Source organism: Lissotriton vulgaris, chromosome 1_1 (assembly GCF_964263255.1).
Source record: "Lissotriton vulgaris chromosome 1_1, aLisVul1.2, whole genome shotgun sequence".
Lineage (NCBI taxonomy): Eukaryota > Metazoa > Chordata > Amphibia > Caudata > Salamandridae > Lissotriton > Lissotriton vulgaris.
Genome location: NC_141685.1, coordinates 1,981,729,713 through 1,981,752,032, shown reverse-complemented (window position 1 = coordinate 1,981,752,032; position 22,320 = coordinate 1,981,729,713). Strand labels below are relative to the sequence as shown.

At 43.5% G+C, this 22,320-nt stretch overlaps 1 protein-coding gene across 2 annotated transcripts in view; it reads right to left on the bottom strand.

The window, feature by feature from the left end:
• CACNA2D1 (calcium voltage-gated channel auxiliary subunit alpha2delta 1) overlaps nucleotides 1-22,320 on the bottom strand; it is a 1,701,483-nt gene that overhangs the window by 593,425 nt on the left and 1,085,738 nt on the right. For both annotated transcript variants that reach the window (XM_086919803.1, XM_086919796.1), the window contains exon 7: nucleotides 9,679-9,810. In XM_086919803.1, the coding sequence (XP_086775929.1) occupies nucleotides 9,679-9,810 (132 nt within the window). The remainder of the gene's footprint in view (nucleotides 1-9,678; nucleotides 9,811-22,320) is intronic.

Genomic DNA, 22,320 nt, shown 5'->3' with positions numbered 1-22,320 from the left:
TGGGCTCCAAAACACCACTTTAAATCATCCTACAATCATTGTGGTTACTTGCATCCAGGACGATGCATTGGGGCAGAAAGGAGCAGTGACGCCAATTAAAAACAGATATAGTGCAAAGGCCCGATACCTGAAGTGCCCAAGGGAAGCCTGCTGAGTGCTGCGGCAGAACCTCCTGGAATGCCTGTGCAGTGATACACTGCCCATCAACCTCAGAGCTTGGGCTGAGATGGGTGGGCGCGATTACGGTGCTGCTGTACCAAGGGGCCCCCTCATGGCCTAACTAGGTCAACGGTGGAGGGGCCTGGAGATGGAGGAGGGGAACCCTAGACGGGTCAGCTGTGACAAGAATAGCCGGGTTAGGTGAGAAACCCACAGTGGGGAGCGAGCAAAGATCCACTGCAGCGATGAACTCTGGACTGTGAGGTAATACCAGTCCAAGTCTATCCCGAAGGCCCCGCGGGTACAGGGGCCACTGGTGGGACTGGGAGGTTGGCTGTCAAGTCATGTCAGGCTGGACCTCTGCCTCTGGTCGTTCTTCCACATCCCTGCTTCCCCTGGCACTACAGGACTGACTTTGCCTGGAGGTCGAGACTTAGGTCCCCCTCGATAGCTGGACTTCATTTGTGGCATCATGGTAATTCCTGACACTGTGCCTTGACCCGAGTGATGGATATCTGTGGTGTTGGAAAAACCACAGTTGATGGACAGAATGCAGAACAATGTCATACATTCACCCCAGTACAGAGATCTGGGCCCAAATCCATCGTTTTTTTGCACTCCACACCACCGCAGTTCAGACATGGCCATATGAAAATCAGTCTGACCCTGTGCCTCATGGGAACAGTATTATTATTATTATTATTATATGAAATTTATAACGCGCTCAGATTACCCGGGGGCATCCCGGCGCGGAACAGACCAAGAGGAGAGGCTCAAGTCAATCACTACTGTGGAAACAAATAGGTCTTCAAGAGTTTCCTAAAAAGTAGGATCTTGGGCTCTGAACGAATCTTAAGGGGCAAGGAGTTCCATAAAGTCGCCACTTGCACTGAGAAACGCTTGCCCCCAGAGCGAGCTCTCCTTATTCTAGCTGACTGCAGAAGATGTTTTTGGTCCGAGCGCAAAAAACGTGTGGGCTTATAAGGACGAGCCATGTTAAAAAAGATCGGGGGGCCCTTACCATGCAGGATTTTGTGGGCCGTGCATAGCGCTTTAAATTTCACCCGCTCCTTCACAGGGAGCCAGTGGAGCGTTTTGAGGGCCGGGGCAGCAGACTGTCTTCTGGGAACATCCATTAACACTCTAGCAGCTGCATTTTGTACCCATTGGAGGGTTTTAAAAGTCGCTTCGGGAGCACCGAGAAACACGCGTTCCCATAGTCGAGCCTCGACAGGATTAAACCACGCAACAGGAGCTTCCTTGCTGAATCAGGAAGCAGTGGTAACACCTTGGGGGCTGACCGCAGCAGACCGAAGCAGACCCCCGAGGTCTTCCTGGCGTGGGTCCTAAAGGACAGATCTTCCTCCAACCACACTCCCAAGGTCTTGATCTCCTTCTTGGGAGATGGTGGGTCACCCAGAGACCGGGGCCAACAGCTAGCAATGATAGAGGGGCTGGATTTACCCAGGAGCATCAGCTCGGTTTTTCCTCCATTAAGCTTTAAGGCAGAGTGAGACATCCAGCGATAGACAGGCAGTCGTGTAAGACTTCAGGTTGTTCCGCCAGCTGAGTGAGGCCCACCACCAGCTGAGTATCATCAGCGTAGCTGATGATCTTGACTCCTGAAGGGGCGACCACTCTTTCAAATGGAGTCATGTATATATTAAATAAGGTAGGGCTCAGCGAAGAACCCTGCGGGACTCCGCATTGAAGAGGGAATAGGGTCGACTGCTCTGCCCCTTCCCAGACTTGGTAAAAACGGTTGGAGAGGAAAGATTCCAACCATTTCAAGGCCGTCCCTGAAACACCTACCTCTGACAGACGATGGAGGAGCACCTGATGACTAACGGTGTCAAAGGCAGCACTCAAGTCCAGGAGGATCACTGCCACTGACCCTCCTGTATCAAGAGTGCACCTTGCTTCCTCCACTACTGCCAGTAGGGCTGTGTCCGTTCCCTGGCCGGGGCAGAAACCAGTCTGGGAGTCTCCCAACAGGTGGTTGGACTCTAGATGATAAGAAAGCTGACGGTTGACCAACTTCTCTGCAACTTTTGAGAACCCAGGCAGAAGTGAAATAGGCCTGAAGTTGGTCAAGTCGGAAGAATCCAATCCTGGCTTCTTCAATAAGGCTTTTACCACTGCCTTTTCCATCTCTGGGGCACTGTACCATGAGGGAGTGAAAGATTAATAAGGTCAGTCAGCGTAGTAGACAGAGTATTTGCCACAAGCTTGAGGTACTTCATGGGCACAGGGTCACTCGGAGAACCACTCTTCATCTCTGACAGTACTTTTATGACCTCCTCTTCCGAGAAAGGGCCGAAGGAGGCTAGCTCAGCCGGGCATCTTGCTGGACTAACGGCCAACTCAGGGATTTGAGGGGTCGCGGGCAGGGAGGACAAAATCTTCTCTATTTTTGAATGGAAGAAGTAAGCCAGTTCTTCGCATTTTTCTTTAGGATATGATACACTACTGGAGGGACCGGGGCTTTCAGAAGTTCCTTAAAAATTTGAAAAGATTCTCCTGGTGAATTACTTGCCCTCTCAATCCTATCACTAAAGAAGTTCCTTTTAGCATCCTTCAATGCATTTTTATACTTCCTCATCTCTTTCTTATAATTTGCCCGACTATCTTCCGTCCGCTCTCTCCTCCATGCACGTTCTAGCCTTTTACATGAGGTTGTGAAACCCCTGAGTTCGGGGGTATACCAGGGAGCAGAACCGATTCTTCTTTCCCTGACAAGCCTCCTTTTTTTTGGAATAAGTGAGCCAAGAGCATTAGTCATCCATTCCCCCATATGCTGATCAGCGATAATGGGGTCAGCGACAAGGGGAGGACAAGTTCTAGCTAACTCTGCCGCCCAACTGTCTACCGGCAGCTTCGACCAAAGTCGTTCTACAGTGTATTGTCTGGGTACGGGGTCTCTCCGGTTCCCCAACCGCCATCTAAAAGGAATTAAATAGTGATCCGTCCAGGGGAGAGCCAGCATCTGGAGAGCTTGCAAATTCGCAGAGTTGGCGAAAGCCACATCAAGCTGATGACCTCTATTATGGGTAACTCCAACATTAGCAAGATGCAAGTCCAAAGCACCAAGCATACTTTGTAATTCTCTTGCTACTACATCATTGGGGTCATCAAAATGTAGGTTAAAGTCCCCAAGAATAACAAAGTTGGAAGAGGCGGCAGCCAATGGAATCACTGCCTCGACGAGGGAGTCTACAAAATTTCCCAGCGTTGCGGGAGGCCGATACACAAGGAGGCCAGAGATGGAGGCGGTAGAAGATATGCAAAGGGAGAATTGACAGCCTTCAGAGTTGTTAATGCCGCAATCTACCGCTTTGCATACGAATATGTCTCTATGCACAATGGCCACTCCACCCCCTCTCCCGTCCGGCCTATCCAGATGAAAGATATTGACAATATTAGGACCGGAGCACGTGGTCAACCACGTTTCCGTCAGGAACAGAGCATCCAAACTGTAGTCCAGAAGGAGAGAGTTAATTTCCGTAGTGTGGCAGGGCAGTGACCTGCAATTAAGCAGAGCCATAGAGAGCGAGGTCTGGTCCATGCAGATATTGTCAGGACAACACGCATGACATTGTTTGAATGCAGTACCTTCAGTCCAATAGTAGCAGCAACTGGGATGTTTAGTCCAGCCCGAACTGCCAAACCATGCCTTCCCTGGACCGGAAACAAGCTTCCGAGGACCGGTTTCTGGCAACCTGTGGTGTTGGGCCTCCCCTGCAGGTGCATACCTAACCTGTTGGGAGCTGAGCTGGTGCTTGAGAAGACAGCTCGCTCCATGTGGTGAAATTTCTGCTCACCTACTGGATGGTGGAAGCTAGTTTCCTTGGAGGATTAGCAGACACTAGTTGGAGTAGACGAGGCAGCCCCTTGGGATGTCTGCTGGCAGGCCGGTGGCTGCAATAGATTCCTGCAAAACCAGTCCTCTCTATTAATTGGTGGCGGCCTTCCTTGGGTGAACCAGGAAGTGTACAGAATTTTCCAAAACACTAGTGGCACTCCACCACCACCACTCCACCCCCTCCCTCAGGCACTCAACTTCAGCATTATTGACACTGCTCCAATCCTTTACTTCTACTACTAACTGGGGCAGGAGTCTCAGCACTGCCCTGGGGTGTCCAGACAATGCTCACTGCTCATTACTTGGGGAAGACCTCCACTGGCCTCTCACACAGACTATGACTTGAGGTGACCCCAAGAATAGCTGTTTACATTTTGACCAGTCAAAGCCTTTTGGTGTTACGCAGGACATAAAAATAGCTGCGGGAACTGAACTGAGCTCTGTGGAGCCTGCCTCACTGCCAGGAAACAATGCAATTATGATGGAGCTACGAACGGTATTTTGAGTGATGGATGGTTGCTTTGACATGCTGAACAAATGACTAGATGCGGTGAATGAATGTCTTGATCACCATGAGCACAAGCTGGAGGCTGCTGAGGCAAGGACCTCAGATGTCGAAGACGGCACTTCCTAGACAACTAAAATCTATACTGCCTAGAGAAACTGAAGAAAAAGGTAGCAATGAAAAATGAAGTTTTAGAGGCTAGAAGACAGTGGAATAACATACGTATACTGGGAGTGCCTGGATCTACATGTATTGGCTACTTGGATCTATTTGTGGAGCGACTGCTGACGGATAGGTTTGGTAAAGAATCGTTCGCTCCCACCTAGCTCAACTGCTAAATTAAGGGACCGGGACACCACCTTGCGATCGGCTAGAAAATAGGGCCTGCTGCGCTGGCAGGGATCCACCATTTCGATCTCCTTGAATTTCACAGCCAAGGTTCAGGAGGCTTTTTTCAAATACACTGGAGTTAAAGCCACAGTTTGAGGATTGGGACTACGTTATGGCATGATATATCCAGCACATCTGAGAGTGGAGGTGATTGGCAAATCTCGAATATTCGACACTCCAGCAGTGGTACAGACCTTCTTCAAACAGTATGCAGTGGACCATCCCTCATCCTGATGAGGGTCACCTAGGGGATCGCCGGCAGATGCATTCTTCGGTGTCAGTGCCGATCTGTGTCCCACTGGCTGACCAACTGAACTTCCTCTTCTCAGAGCCTCACGAATTGCACACCTTGGCAGAACTCTCCAGCTGCGGTATGATTAGGCACACTGATGCTCAACAGCTGGACACAGTCTCTACCTTTGCATGTCTCAGTGACAAATCCTACATCCCACCCTCCAGTAATGGAGTTCTGATGTAGTGTTGCCACCCCTCAAGTGTTGTTACATGTATATGTTAATTGATACTACTATATGCTTAAGAGGCATGGTTTCTTTTGAATTCCTGGTTTCTTTTGGTTGTGCCTGGCAGCACGTCACCAGGTATGGGAGGGGGATGGGTGGAAAGTGTCTGTTTTTTTAATTATTAGTTGACTGTTTTGTTTCTTTGCCATGTCACTCACACAATGGATCCTTTCAATTATTCTCATATAATTGATGTCATTACTTGTTAATGTACGTCCATTCGCAGACGTCACTTTCATGACCTGAAACATACAGGGATTAAACAATGCATACAAGGGCTAACATGTAGCACAAAATCTACAGCGACACTCGTAGAGGTTGCTTTCGTACAGGAAACGCTTTTAGCACCTCATACTACACCTACCTTTGCAAATACCTTGAGTACACACCATCATTTTCTCAAACGATAGCACCTATGCAAGAAGGGTATCCATCCTACCACATAAATGATTACTTTTTCAACTCTACACCATACATACAGACCTGGAAGGCTGCTACCTGCTGGTGGCGTGATATTTACTAGGACATTGTGTTATGTTAGCCAATGTGTTTGCCCCTAACATTAGTAGCTCACAATTTTACCAAAAGGTCCTGGTGCTAATTGACTAGCTCGAGTCAGACCACATGTACATAGGTGTAGACCTTAATATCCTGTTAGATTCAGCATTACATAATACTGTGCAAACGCCAGTGGGAAAATCACGATCCCGACAGGTGCTGGGAGATATCTGTGATGCATACACCATAATGGATGCCTGGAATCACCAGCGTCCTGCCGGACGTGCATACACATTTCATTCTACACAACATAATACGTGGACACTGCAGGACTATTGTCTACTGTGGACCACAACTCTGAACTGGATACAAAATGTTGATCTCCCGCCATGTACATTATCAGACCACTCCCCTGTAATCTTGAAAATGCATAACCCCGAGCAGGTGGTGTTGAAAGCCAGTGGCTGTTCCCTAACATGGCACTACATGATTAACTCTTTCGCATTGAATTCTGCTCCACCATCATTGAGTCTTTTGCTCTTAACGAGGGTACGGTTAAGCATGAGCGAATTTTGCGGATCTCGCGTTCGCGAATTTTGCGGATTTGCGGATTCGCAATCCGCAAAATCCGCGAATTCCCGCGAATTTGCGGATTTTTTTTTTTTTGTGTTCGCCCGTGTTTCTGCCAGTTCGCGAAGGTTTTTACAATTTCGCAATTTGCGAACTTACCTGTCGGGTCGCAAGTTTTGCGAACTTGTTGTTTCTACGTGTCCAGCCTGTTTGGGACACTCTTCTTCATCACTGCCACTCTCTGTCACCACTGCCACTCTCTGACTACTCATGCCACCCTCTGGCCCACCCATGCCACCCTCTGTTTCATCACCACACCCTCTGGTTGTCCAGTGTACATTATTTTCGGCAAAGCAAAGCACACCTTCCCTGCCTCAAGTGACCTGAATTAATTTTGGGCTGATTAATGTGTCACACAATATTTTTTTAGCTGGCACCTGCTTCCTTAGTGCGCCCTGATTAGTGATCTTTTGCACTTGCTAAGTGCTTTCATTGTTGCAAAATTAGTTACAACACCTGCCCTGCCCCAACTGACAATAATGAATTAGGGGCTGATTAATGGATTTTAACTTCCAGCCTGGCTCCTGCTTGTCTCCCTTAGCTGTAATTCAGGACCTTTGTGGCATATGTGTAACTATTCTGAGGTTCAGAGCAGGGTCACATAATAGTTTCAACTGGCAACTGAACTCTGGAGGGGCCCCTCAGGAAGCACTAGAGGAAATGGCTACTAATGATGTGCCTGAACTTTTGAACCTGGTAAGTAGTTACTTTCAGTTTTGCTAAGATCGTATTTCTGCAATTTTGCACTTATTCGTGGGGCGCGAACTCACGCGAACTCACGCGAACAGTGCGAGCAGTGCGAGCAAAATCCGCTGCTCGCGGATTTGCGGATTTTGCGGGAAATTCGCAAATCTCGCGGATTGCGGATTTCCCGAAAATCCGCAAAATCCGCGAGCGGAACGGATTTTCCGCCCATGCCTAGGTACGGTAGCTTTGCTGGCTACCCTCTGGGAGGTGTTTAAAGTGTACACATGGGGATCGGTATCTTTAGGCCTGCAGGAGTGCTGCAGGATTACCGTGGAACCCTGACCAAGATAAAAATAAAATTGGTGGCATTATTCCAAGCAGAAGCCTTACAGCATTCTGATGATTAATTACAACATCAAGCTGCCCTGCTAGCCGACTTTACGGAGGCGGCAGAAAAAGAGGCCCATTGCCATAGGAAGTATACTGGAGCCCTGAGATACGGGGAAGGAGAGAGACCGGGTCGCCCATTTGCCCGATTAAGGCAGCCCTCCATAGGATAATCCTATATATTCGGACTCCAGCACCCTGATGGATCTCACATCTCAGACACAATAGAAATCCAAACAGAGATACTTAATAATTACTATACTGAACTATACACCTTGCGACTCAGTGAGACTGTCCATGACTAACCCTCCTATCTGGAAGAAGTGGCTTTGGTTTGGCTTAGCACAGCACAGCCCAGCAACAGTTCTTTGGTGAGCCATTTACTACAAAAGCATGTGGGAGAGAGTAATGTTACCTCCTAACATGAAAATAAACAGTAATTCGTCTTTTGAAAGATTGAATTTGGATTTTGGTTGCATGCCACTTTTTCAGGAAATGTTTTGTGATTTCGGACCCTTGATATGTTTCTCATTTCTAATGTATGATCAGTATTATAGAGGCATATTCTGCAGCTAAACAAATTTTACCCTGAATCTTTTCCCCGCAGGGAATCACAACGCGGTTGTTACAACTACCGCATTGTGATTCCGCATACCATTACTCTGCAAGTCGGAACAACGACTTGCGTAGGGGGGAGGTGTTGGATTTAAAATCCAACACCTTCCCTACTGCCGCACAGACTGGAGTTGGAATAGTAAATTATACTATTCCAACATCCAGCGCACCCCCTCTGCAAGTCGTTGTTCCAACTTGCAGAGAAATGGTATGCGGTTGTAACAACCGCATTGTGATTCCCTGCGGGGTAAAAGACTGCGGGATCACAACGTTCATTCTATTCTGCATGATTCTCATCTGTAATGCAGTACACTGTCTGAGGTAATCTCTTGACAGATTTATAACTCTTGTATCTCTCCAGAACTTGCCTTCTCATTTTAACCATGTGCGTTAGCGCCATGGTACAGCTAAAGATATTCCTGGGAATAGTGCCAGGTGTCATCAATTTCCTTCAGACCTCGCTTGAGTTGGAAAATAAGGTGGAATAATGTTGCTAAGTGTCAAAACTCAAGGATTTCTAAAGTACTGATACATCTCAGAAAACCGAGGATACCGGTGTTTTTACAAATCTACTGTATCTCGGTATCCGATATGGGGAAAAAATGTTGATTTATGTGCACACCCAAAGTGTTTTTTAAGTTCTTCTCAACTTGATTTTTTAAATAAAAATATACAGCATATAATTCAACCGGTACCAACCGTAATACTTGCTTCTGTTGTGATGTAGATTTCCATATACATCTGTAAAATTGTTTACCAGACTAAGCCATACTTTGGAGCTAAGCAGAAAGAAGTGATGCCCCAATCATTGTCAGATGAACATGCCCCATTTTGACACCTTTGATTAAAGGTTGACTGTCATGTAGGCTGAGCCTGGCACGTCACGTTATGTAGATGTGTTCAGTGAAAACAAGTGTCTGATCAATAGTAGGGCACAATGGGGAGCTTTGAGGTTAAAAAGAAGCAGCAAATGGCAATCTTCGCGCCTTCAGATTAGGGTGAGGTTTGTTGCCATATTACCTTTTTCCATTACGCTGATGTGCCCAATGTACTCTTTCTGCATTGCGTTAGGGGGCCCCTCAAATAAAAGGTTTGTCATTTTCAGCGTGCATCCACCAATAGAGGTTCAGTAAATATTAGCGAACCACAACAATTTCGAAATTGTATTTGCTTCATCTCGTTACATTGCATACAAAAACATAAGACAGTGGCTGAGACACTCTTTGAATGTCGTGACTTGTGTCACTTTGATTAACTCCTATGATACCTGATGTAGTGCTCACTTTTCCTTAAACTTGGCCTTGTCTTGCAACGTACAGTTTTATGGATATACATACCTAAAATAAAATGAACACACGTATGTTTCGAGACTGGACTCGGACCATTACATGAATATCGATGGTGACTAAAAAGGCTGCATTTACCTGGATAATAACGGGCAAGGCCCGTGGCGCTTCCAAAAACCTGCCAAAGTAACGAGGGGTCTTCGTCCCTGTTCTTTTGGAATACATCGTCCAGAGCCCCAGTCCATTTCAGTTCATTTAGGACTATAGTTGCTGGAAGAGATTAAGCAACAGTATAAACCAATACAGTTCATAGATTTATAGAATCACTCATTCACTTGGTAATACTTGGATACACGTATTTTCCTTCATTCCAGTTTATTTTAAACATTGCAATGCTATAGCTCCTATGTTAGCCAAGACATTTTGATATGCATAAAAAAGAAATCCCTAAAAAATACATGTACATTCAAATTACTTGGCCTTTCAGTCAGCCCCCTTCATCTCCGGTAGTGTTGTTTATATTTTGCTCGCACCCACTGTAGCATGCAGCATGTATCACAGGGTCAGCCCGCTTAAGCAATTCGCTCAGCTCACTGTTAGTGATGGCATTGTGCTGTGCATAATGAGTATGTCTGCAACAAAAGGAGTCGCATTCAGGTGTAGGGACTGGAGGTGGGTGTGATTAGTAAACATTTAGGGGCAGATTTACAATAAGTGGCGCATCAGGGGCGGCCTTAGGCATGTGCAAGCTGTGCACCTGCACAGGGCCTCCAAACCCCAGGGGCTGCCACACCAATATTGTAGTCTTGTGCTGACTCTGCCTAAGTGTGAGAAATTATGACGTCGCGCGTTCATGCGTCCTCGCGCACACACCAATTATATTTCGGCTCCTCAACCGGCACCGGCGATTTCTAAATCCTGAGCTACGGCCGGCATTGTAAGGTAAGCGAGCTTGCTGCTCGATACCCCTCTGCTTCATTTGACCTACGCTGCACCAGACAAGGCACACACCCATAGCTGAACCGGCTTTTTACAGATTCTTTTTGCTGCACCATACCCTGTGTGTCCCGTCTGAGAATTAGTCGATGGTCTACCGCCCCCACTTCTCTCATTTATCAGGAGGCGTTCACCCCCCCGCCTTTAAATAATACTGCAACAGCATGTGCCCATTTTTGCAAACCTTTCCCAGGCGGGGAACTTTCTCTAACTCAGGAGGCCCTTTCCCCGCATACAATGACCGTGTTGGACTGTGTAACTTTACAACGTGACGCATCTCCCAGATGCGTCACGTTGTAAGTACCCCGCACTATGCCACTTCTTTTGTGCCGCCGCTGCGTCACAAAAGTGACGCAACAGCGACGTAAAAGTGGCGCAAGGGGCTTGAATATCTGACCCATATCTTTTTAATAGCACTTTATTTATTTTTGTGTTCTCCTACTGGGAAGGTTCACATCTCCCAAGCCACTTGTTATGGCCCTTGTTGCCAGCTAAAGTAGGTCGCAGCCCCACGCACATTGCTAGCCACCACCATCTTAAAAATCCATTGTATGCTGACCAGTTGGGCGTATGCATGCACATGTTGCCAACTTTGAAGGTTTTCTTCATTTTTCTAAATCTTACTGCAAAGAGCATTCTAAGGTAGGGGCGCATGGATACGAATGCACACAGATGCATGTGCTGCCATTTTGTAATGGTTCGAAGATTTTTGTAAAACGTTGTACAAAAAGTGTTATAAGATGGCGCCCTGCATGTTTGCATAGACAAGCTCACACATGTGGCCATCTTTACCTAAATTTGCAATACATTTTTACAAAACCATTTTCAAACACATTTGGGGTGCACCCAACCCAGATCTATTTGCCTTGATAATGCTTGTTTAAGTTGGGAAAGTTCTCTATACTTGAATTATTTTAGTATCCTGTCATGTAAATCCTATTTTTGCTTCTGTTTTGGGGGGCAAGGGACCATTGACATGGCGCCACCTTTGTGGCTTTCCAGATTTTTCCACTTTATCCATTTCTGGAACATCTACCTCTTATAAATTATTTGAAAAGCAGGTGTCCATTTGGCCATGACACAATGCTCCTGTTTGCCACCAGGAGTCCCCTTAAGAACAGAAGTTCTGTTATTAACAACTCCGATTGTTAAAACAGATTAGAATCAATACGTTCTGATTTGAACATACTCTGATTAACTTTGAAGAAAGCGACATACTGTCAGGAGTGTCCTCGGTTGAGTGAAGATTAAATGTTCACATGAACGCACTGGATATTGAAGGACAACGTCAATTGCACAAATGAAAAAAATAAGCTAAGGGCCACTGTTGCACACCTCCTCAAAGGATACACACTGAGAAATGCAACTTGCTGATTTATCTAAAAGTGGTCCCAGCTCCTTATGAAGGGCAGATTATCATGAAAAGTGTGTTTTAGTGGATACAAAAGTGCAGTCTGTTTAAAAGCAAAAGAAAAAAAGATGTAGTAGAAAACAGGCGATAAAATGAGAGGAAGATTAAAATGGAAAGAAGAAATATTGACAAACACATTAGAATTGTAAAACTCAACAGGGATTTTGCTTTCCAAAACACTGCTCATTAGAGCAAGTTAACAAGATATTCATGTTTATGGATACGATCATTTACAGAAAGATCAGTTCTGTGCACATTAATATTCATAAGCTAGGTCACTTCAACAATGAACCAGAAATACGAGGAAATTAGTATTTTACAGCAGCAGTTAAAGGCGTGTTTTGGCGTTGTATATTTTCATATTCAGTAAGATCATTTACAATAACTGACAAATTGATATCTATATTAGACACAGCATAGAAATAGTAAAGCAACACCTAGAAATAATAATTATATATGTTCAGGAGCAAAAAAGTAAATGCTTTTTAATTTAATGAATGACATGGCTTCTTTGTAATCATTCAATGTAATTTAGATTCCTAAAACGTTAAGCTCAATCAATTATACATTCAAACTTCATGCAAAATTCAGGTTGACTGCCTCTCGGCAATACATAGTTAAAAAATCATGAACAGCATTAAGCAACAAAAGCAAAATCGCAGGGTTTCAACAACAAAGCTATAGTGGAATAACCTGGGAGTCATGGGCCTGCATGCAGGGGCAATTCGGGACCATTTTCCGCGAATTTGTAGTAAGAAACAGCCAATGGTGTAGTGCAGTTGGTCCCTTCACTCTCCCAGAATGCAGTGACACTGCACCTGCTGCACTTTTTATACCTATGCCCACACCAAAGTAGTGACAACATTCATTGCGATTGTTGTTAAAACTACAGTCGTGAAGACGAGAAAATATGATCTGAAATCGATTTGTTGTGCGATGGAGTCAGATGTCCACAGCAGGAAGTACAGGCCAGCTCCGGTTTCACATGAGAAGCACCAGAAAAAGTTAATTTTCATAATCCGCAGTCGACCTGTTTCTTGAAGACTGGGAGGCAACCAATTGTGAAGGGGACCCTATTCTGCAAAGTGTGACAATGTCTTGGTGATAAATAAATTATATTCATACTTAGTCAAGAATTACAAGACTGCACTGTGTATTTAAACTTAGTTTTAGATAAATATCACTTCACACTTTGTTTTGACCTTCTTTCTGGAGAGAATCTTTGCCAGTTCCAAGGGAACAGATTAAGATTGACATACAAATATAGCTGAAGCATATTATACTTCGATTATATTTTTCAGCGCTTGCTCTAACTTTCTTAAGTAACAAATAACTATCTTTTATTATTTTTTGATGAATTGTCCACATTGCTCAACCTGTCAGGGCAGGGTCTTCTCATATGTGTACCCTTGAAAATTAGCATGTAATTCCAGATTATGTGTCTCCGATTCAATAACTTTCACCACATGGTATAAAATGAACCACAGAGGTGGAGGCTGAGTCGTACATGAGATCCATTTCAGCTGCAGATGACAGATGCATTTGCTAGTCTTGACACTAGGGCTTCGTCCATTTTTTCTTTTCTCTACACATTGCCCCCACTATTTAAAATTTTTGATTAATGAATTTCTTATCAGGTTACTGATTATTCTTGGTGCTTCCCATTGATTCTATTTTGTTTAAGGATTGCTTTAATTTAAGTTTATTCCACCTGACAATCTCAAAACGGTAGTGCAATCATTAGTCCTCTTCAGACTTGACTACGGTAATGCTATCCTCACTGGAACTCCTAAAAGTCACCTTGCGCCCCTAGGAGCAACTCTCAGTGAGCCGCCATATTTCTCACAGGATTTAAACAGTTTTATCACCTCACCTGCCCTCAAGAGTCGCAATTGACTTCCCTTCAAAGGAAGATGCATCTTCAAAAGAGCTTGTATTGCCCACAAGGGCCTTCACACAAAAATAAAACAATTACCTAAAAAACAAATTGTCTAGAGGAGGAAGAGGCCAGGCCTTTAGAAGCTCCACCTCACTTCTTCTCATGCCACCAAATCTGAAGAGGAATTTATCCCAAGTGTGCTCATTCTCAGGAAATGCTCCTACAATTTGGAACCCACTACCTAAAAATGTCTGCTACAACCCTTCCCTTTCTTGCTTCAAATGGGACCTCAAATCTCTGCCACTCGACAACTCCTTCAACATGCTTACAAGCTGATCCACATTTCCAAAGTTCCAACTCACATCAACAGGATCCATGATGTGGTCACCCAACTCGCTTAGGCTTCAAACTGATTCATATTTTATGACCTTACTCTGTATTGTCTTATACTTTTTGACTCTTGTGACCCACACTAAGCCTTGCGGGCTTTGTGACTAAACTTACACACATTACCTGTAAAGCACTCTCATACCTTTGGGCCTACCTAGAGCTATGAAAAACTCAAAAATAAATAAATAAGTCCTCAGTTTTGAGATATGGCCACTTGGCACCTTTAGCATCACACCCAATAGTCCAGGACGGAATGGACAACACTTAGGGGTAAAGGACTCGCTCAGGTTAGGTCCAGGTGCAGGTTAAAAAAAGTGGGAGCCTTTTGTGTCTGAATGGCTCCGAACAGGAGGCCAGCAGACTAGCCCATGGAGTCACACTAGTAGTCCTAGCTTTAGATGAAGATACAGGGCTCAACAGCAGGGCTTGCCTCTGAGGGTTCAAGGTAGACTACAGGCAGCAAAGCAGCCATTCCTGGTTCAGCACAGCAGTCTTTCAAAGGGAACAGCAGTTAACAGCAGTAAGTAGTCCTCTGAAAGTGGTTCTGCTGGCCCACGAGTGAACTGAAGAGCTGGTGTTGGAGATCCTATTTTTATACCATGGTGCCCCCTTTCTGGAAAGTGGTAGAAGCTCCTGGACAGGGGCTTTGAAGTGCATGATATTTGCTGACTCCCCTGCCCTGTCTGCAAGTTGGCTGTAGTGACAATGTTAAGGTGATAGGTCCTTTGTGTGAAGGCAGAGCGCTCCCTACACTGCTGCAGACATAAAAGGGATGAGGGCAGAAAAATGTCAACTTTCTAAAAGCTGAAAGGTAGAGCTGCCTACAAGGGATTTCTTGAAGTACAAAAGTATAGAAATTCGAAGTAGGTTTCTGTGGAGTGATATCTGATAACACCCAAAAGAGCAAATCAAAAATTGTATTAAGCAAATTAGTAAATGAATTACAACAACCTCGTGATGAATTAGACAAAAATATATTTTAAAAGTCATGAAATAACAACAAAAGAAATTTAATTAAATGCACAAAGCATATATACAGGAGTACAAAGAAATACAATGACACAGACTGAAATCACATAGACAACAGAACATATATAAATACAATATGGGGAAAATATCTTAGATCTCAATGTGTAAGTCCATTTCCAGAATGAAATATGAGTCTGTCCTATACATAAGATCAAATGTGCAAAGGTAACTGAATGTTAACAATTACTATGGAGAATGGAATTGTCGGTGATGTTTTGGTCTTCGCTGAAACAAATCTTTAAGACCATCGTCAGGACACAAATAATTCTGGTGTAAGTTCTTGACCCCTTGGTCAACAGAAAATAGATTCAAAGGTTACTGTGATACAAGGAAACTCAAATACCAGGAGAGAGCAAATCTCTCAGGGCGGTCCAACTAAACCCAAAACCCTATTGTAACAATAAGGCAGACACCGATGCTGAAGAAATAAGAAATGAATTTGGCTTATGATGCTAAGGATATTAAAATAAGCCAACTGATTTGCTCAAACAGTGGTCACGTCCTGAAGCCGCCTGCCCGCAGCCTCGGTGGTGAGTAGGGTCAGAGCAAGCCTTAGAGCGATTCCTATTTTCCTGGATTTTCAGCATGGGGTGGATCCTAAATAGAGGCCCCAGTGCTGGTAATTACTGTGTTTTGCCCGGGTAGGCGTGCACGACATTCAGCGGCCTACGAGTTGGGCGCAAACACAGACCATAACCCTGCTATTGGAAGGACAGCTGTGCGGTGAGTCCGAGGACGCTGAGGGGTCAGAGGTGCTTATAGAAGTACTCTCTGGGTTAGGCCCCCTGGCCAGGCATTCCCAACCTGAACTCACCGCATAGAGGCACAGAAGAGAGGTGCCCTATCGCTGGATGAGGAAGCTGGAGTCATGTGCATTCCTTGTAAATTCTTCTACTGCATTTCTGCACACCCTGTGGGGGTGCTTTGGACTATTTTTCATACCCTGAGATATAAAAGGAAGTAGTGGTATGCCCAGTGTGGGATCAACCAGTCCGGTGTTAGCAATAACTGCTGATTATGTTCAGTGATAGTGTTCATGCATAAGGTTTTTAGGCTATTTTGTAACACGGGCACCATAGGAGCACTGCTTCAGGGTACTTACTATAGTGCACTGCTGATGATGTTTATGCCTAATGCTTTACGTTAAATGCAATCCTACCAGTAGTGAGTGGTTACCCTAACTGTGATGCTAAAGACAGTGGCCTAATTGGCCAAGTGATTTATGTAATACCTCTGAAGTCATGACAAGTGCCTAGTGGCAGGGTAATATATGTGAATGTGATCTAGTTTGTTTTTATGGATAACAAAAAGGATATTTTTATATAACCTTGTGTGGAGTCTCTTATGTGGTGTGCCTAGTGTGTCACTGTTGTGTGATTGTGTTGCGCACATGCTTTACACATTACCTCTGTGATAAGCCTGACTGCTATTCCAAGCTACCAAAGGGGTGAGCAGGGGTTATATGTAGTGTGTAACTCCCTTGCCCTGTCTAGAGTGGTGGGTTCTGCCTGGCTTAGGTGCGTACCCTAGCCAACCAGACAGCCCATTTCCAACAGCTCCCAATTTGGAAATACAACTTATTAAATGCAATACGGTTTCCTCAATATTATCCTATGGGAGAGGTTGGTCTCATTGTAGTGAAAAACGAAATTAGGAGCTTTTCACTACCAGGACATGTAAAATTAACAAGTAAAGGGGAACCATTCAATTTCAAGGCACTCTGCACTATAGGCTACCTAAGGCATACCTTTGGAGTGACATATTTAATAAAATGGGAGTTTTGGGCTTGGCCAGGGGACTTTAGTGCCAAGTCAACAAGGCAGTTTATTACTGCATTCTCACTGCAGTGGCACGCTTGGGATATGTATTAAGTTGCATTAAGATGCTACTTAAGTGGGTGGCACAATAAGCTCTGCAGGCCCACTGGTAGCATGTAATGTGCAAGCTCTGGTAATGTGGTATAACACTCTACATAGGACTTATAAGCACATTCAATTTTGCCAATTGGGTATAAGCCAAAAAAGTGAGTTTTTACGGAGGTGAGCACAAGTACTTTAGCACTGGTTAGCAGTGGTAAAGTGCACAGAGTCCCAGGGCCAACACAAATCATTTCAACAAAATGGAGGAGAAGAGAGAAAAAGTTTGGTGGAAGACCACCCTAAAGCTGGCAAGTCACAGTAATTATAATGGCTATGATGATGATAATAGTAATAAAAAATAAGCATTATTATTAATGTTATTATTATTGCTTTGGTGGTGTTGCTGCGGTTATTACAATAATAATATTCATGATATAGTAATACTAATAGTTTTTTTCTCTAGTACTTCCTGCCACCCTTCTGCCATTTCTAAATGCTATAAATAACAGATGTTACTTTTAACCGATGTACCAGTTTAATGCTTATTATTTAGTATGGCACTTAGGTAGTAGAAGCAGCACACTCTTTACATACCATAGGGCCTTATAATATTCAAACTATGTTAAATATAGTGTGCTTTAGAGCATTTTCAAATATATCCACCTTATTTTGTCACCCCACCTGCTCTGCTGTGATTTCCTATTGAACGTAGCACTGCGGTTCCTCACTTGTTCTGTCAACTCTAAATTTAACACCAATACAGCAGGGTGGGACTGGTACAGACAATAGGCCCGGGCAACAAATGTCCCCTATTAGTGGATTCACTACTGAAAAATGTGGGCCATGTTGCAAATTTGGGAAATTGTTACGTTGTAAAGGCATGGGGCCTTATTTATGAAGGCCTTGCGCCGGCGGTGTGTCACTTTAAACATGGGAAAAAGTGACGCACCGGTGGTGCAAGGCTTTCATAAATGAGGCCCATGATATTTAAGTATTGTGAAAGGTGTGGGAGTTTGCATGGATTTGAGCTAGCGGTAGACAATGTATGTTTTAATATCAGGGACGATCAGGGTGGTGTGCGGCACGCCTATATTAAATAGGTCGTTTTAATGGAATATACACAGCTCATTCACACTCCCATAATTTTCATTTGGTCCTTGGTCTGTAACTCATACCTCATCTTTTTTTTCACTCGGTCACCGTCACTTATCAATCATCGCAATTCATGCTTAATGAACCAGTTATTTAATACACATTCCCCAATGTTCATTTTCCAATGACTCTTCCTGTATATGTTTTTTGAGGCTGAGTTCCCCTCCTGAATGTTAATATCTTTATTTTCAGATTGTGAAAAAGTCCCCTAATGAAGGGCACGAGTCCCGAAATCCATAGGGACATATTAGCCACAATTGGATGAATCGCGATCTGTACCCATGACATACCATTACTAATGGATTAAGTTCAGATGATAAGAATCTAGAACTAAATGAATAAATCATTTGTTGAATTTCAATGAATCTTCGCCTTTGCTTTTTGCGAAACGGATCATAAGTTAATTACCCAGGAGACACTGTCTCCTACAGGAGTGCCGCCACCAAGGAATTAGTGTCGTTTGATTCAACACTACACCCTATTTAATATCAGGGACATCATCAGTAAAAACAGGCACAACAGACCATAAAACAGGCCAAATTACAGCCCAAAAAAATTCCCACACATTGACCTGACCTGTAAGATAGATATTCGGGCCCTGCCCAGTTGACCTATAGGACAGTCCGAACCTGCCTCAAAGCACTGTGATACTAGTGAAGGAGGAACTGTGTTTGTGCACAATACACAAGTGTGGAGCAGTATCTGCAGCATTTGGAATCTCTGACTTTATATGCACCAATACCCATCATGTTGGGGGAAAAAACTCAAATTTAGCCTGTATATATTTGGTGAAAAAATTGTTATGAAGCCTAAGGGGGAACTACCCCAAATGTCAACAAAGCCTCAGCACTTAAAAGGAAAAAAGATTAGCAGCAACGTAGATTAATCAGGACCCATCAGGCGCTGAAAGGTTTTTCTCAGCCCAGAAATATTAAAGACCTGCGGGAAAGATTGTGCATGAAGGGGTCACACAAATGCAAATTTCTCTGACCCCACTGTGCCTTTTACTTGGGATTTCCGTGTCTTACCACTCTTGAAAAGAAACAGTTTATTGACACCGTGGTCCCTCTTGTAAGGGCCACCTGATATTGTATTCATAACCTTTGAATGGGATGCTATTGCGGATTACAGCCCATTACATTCAGTATAAATGGATGCTGTGCTTTTTTATTTTATATTTATGCCACTCACTAGTCAGCCTCTACAGCCTGGTCAGGCCCCTTTACATTTACAGAAACTATTAACATTATCAAGATATATATCAGGTTCACAGTAGGCGTGGTTCAATCCTGAAAATTTAGGAGGAAGGCACGCTGACTAGTCCAGCCCACAGTAAGCAATGCTAGTTTAATTTTGGATGAGTGAATAACAGTATAGTTTCTTGGCCATAAATACAATTATGGATAAGCTCCTGGGATGCATTGAGTCACTCCTTATATACCAAGGTTCGCCTTCCGGGGTCCTGGCTGATATAGGTTTATCTCGGGTGTGGTGCTGAATCCACCCTACTTCTGCTACAGTGACTGTCACTACTTCATACAGTGCCCTATCGGGACAACAATGAATGCTTTTACAGCAGATCTGTTTGAAAGGGAAAAGTTTTGCTTTTTTAATGTGAATGACAAATGTATATCGTGTTTTAGTGGATTTTTACAATATTAAAAAAACAGATAGTGAACCTGCTAACTGCTCCACTGAAATATGTACTTATGTGATTAGCAGGTGTATTTTTCCGATGCATATATATATATGATGCGCATGAGGCTCAACTGAGACGGGAAGCGCATCCCAAAAGGTGTGCACAAGGTGAGTGTAACCAATTGAGAAGGTCCTTGGGACTGGTGTGTGCAGACACCCCATTGGTCACGGGATTGATACATGGGCTGGAAACCTCAATAGGGGGTCGAAAAGCATCCTTCAGTAAGAAAGAGAAGATTAGCTATGAATTGGTTGTTGTGTATCCAATGCACGAGTCAGCGCGAGTATACGCTCGCGCATTCATTCACAAAGACTTGTGCCAGTGTTTTCTTTCAAGTGTATGTCTCGTGACATGTTATTGCTTGATTGTGTATGCCTCGCTACCATGTACAGTTTGTTCATGATGTATTCTATGCTTCAACTGTTAATGTAGAGTCAGTTACCGCTAACCTCTTGGAGCCTTCAGTTGTATGCAGGGAGTGCTTCTTAATCTACCAATAAACTTATCTTTTTCATCAACTACTCTGTGGATATTTACTCTACAATTTGGCGACGAGGATGGGATTAGTATCCATTGTAAGGAAAGCTGAACTTTCCTGTAGGAGTGCACTACAGGTTAAAGGTAAAGATGTTTCAATTAGTAAAGACGTTGTTGCAAAAATTAATCATAAGTATGATAATAAAAATAAGGATTCCTCTAAAAAGAAACAAATATTTCCTTCCAAAGGAAATTCTGAAGACTTCAAAAGTAACCTTAAGTGTTTTAGATGCAACAGCAAGTCACACTTAGCAAATAGCAAAACTTGTCCAGGTTTAAAACAGAAATGTTCCAATTGTGGCTTAGTAGGACATTTTACTTCTGCTTGCAGAAGGGGTAAAGTTAACCAAAATGTGAAATGTATTGAACTAAGTGAAAATAGTGATGATGAAGATTTCACAAATGACTCTAATAACTGTTCTTTTGTTCTAAACATAAAAGATTCCGTAATCTTGAATGTAAATAACAATACTATTAAGAAGAAGCCATTATGTGATATGGTTATTGGAGGTGTAAAGATCAACATGTATGCTGATTCTGTATCACCTTATTCTATAGTGTGTGAATCGGTCTGGAAAAAATTATTTGTGCCAAGACTAGGTAGTCATTTAGAAGAAAGTGATATCAATCCTGAGGGATATTCAGGTGGAAGGATAGATATTTTAGGGTTCAGAACCTTAGTTTTCAGATTTAAGAACAGAAAGAGTATTGCAAAATTATATGTCTCGAAAAAGGGTCCTTCAGTGCTAGGCTGGTTTGACTTTGGTAAACTTGACATTGTGCTGAACCCTAATAGTCCCAATCCGGTGATGTTAATTGATGAGCAGAATGGAATATCTTCATTAATGTTAAATAAGTTTCCAAATGTTTTTTCAAAAGGCATTGGGAGGTTAACCAACTTTAAACATGAAATTCGTTTAAAAGAAAATGCTTGCCCTAAAGTACACAAAGCTAGAAATATTCCCTTTGCTGTCAGAGATGAAGTTAAAAATGAATTAAATGCTTTGGTGGAAGGTGGCATAATAGATAGAATTGAACCATCTGAATGGGTTTCGCCCAGAGTGGTTGCTAGACGGGCCAATGGCAAGGTGAGACTATGCATTGACCTTCGCCACCTCAACAACAATATTGTTGTAGATCAGTTCCCTCTTCCCCGTATTTCTGAAATGTTGTCTGTTGTTGGGGGGGTCAAATTTTTTTTCAACCATCGATTTATCTGCTGCTTACCATCAGATAGAGCTAAATGACAAAAGCAAAGACCTAACTGCATTTATTACACCTTTTGGGTGCTTCAGATTCAACAGGATGCCATTTGGTCTGGCGTCCGCAGCAGCAATTTTTCAAAGAGTTATGCAAGACATTTTAAAGGATTGTAAAAATGCTATCTGTTTTCAAGATGACATCTTAGTATTCAATGATGACAAGGACAAGCACATTGCTGCCTTAGAGGAAGTTTTGAATGCACTTAATGTACATGGCCTTACCATTAAGCATGAGAAATGTAAATTTGGTGTTCATTCTGTAAATTACTTAGGTCATGGACTTTGTGTAGAAGGGATCAAACCAAAACCTTCACTTTTAGAAGCAATTAAGTCTGCTCCTCATCCTCAATCTAAAGATGATGTAAGATCCTTTTTAGGTTTAGTCGAGTTCTACGCCAGGTATGTGCCTGATTTTTCGTGTAGAACATATAATATCAGGCAGTTAATTAAGAATAGAGTTGTTTTTGAATGGACAAATGAATGTGAGAAGGAGTTTTGTGATGTGAAGAGTGCTATTTGCTCAGCAAGTGCGCTCTCTTGTTTTGACCCTTCTCTGCAAAACAATA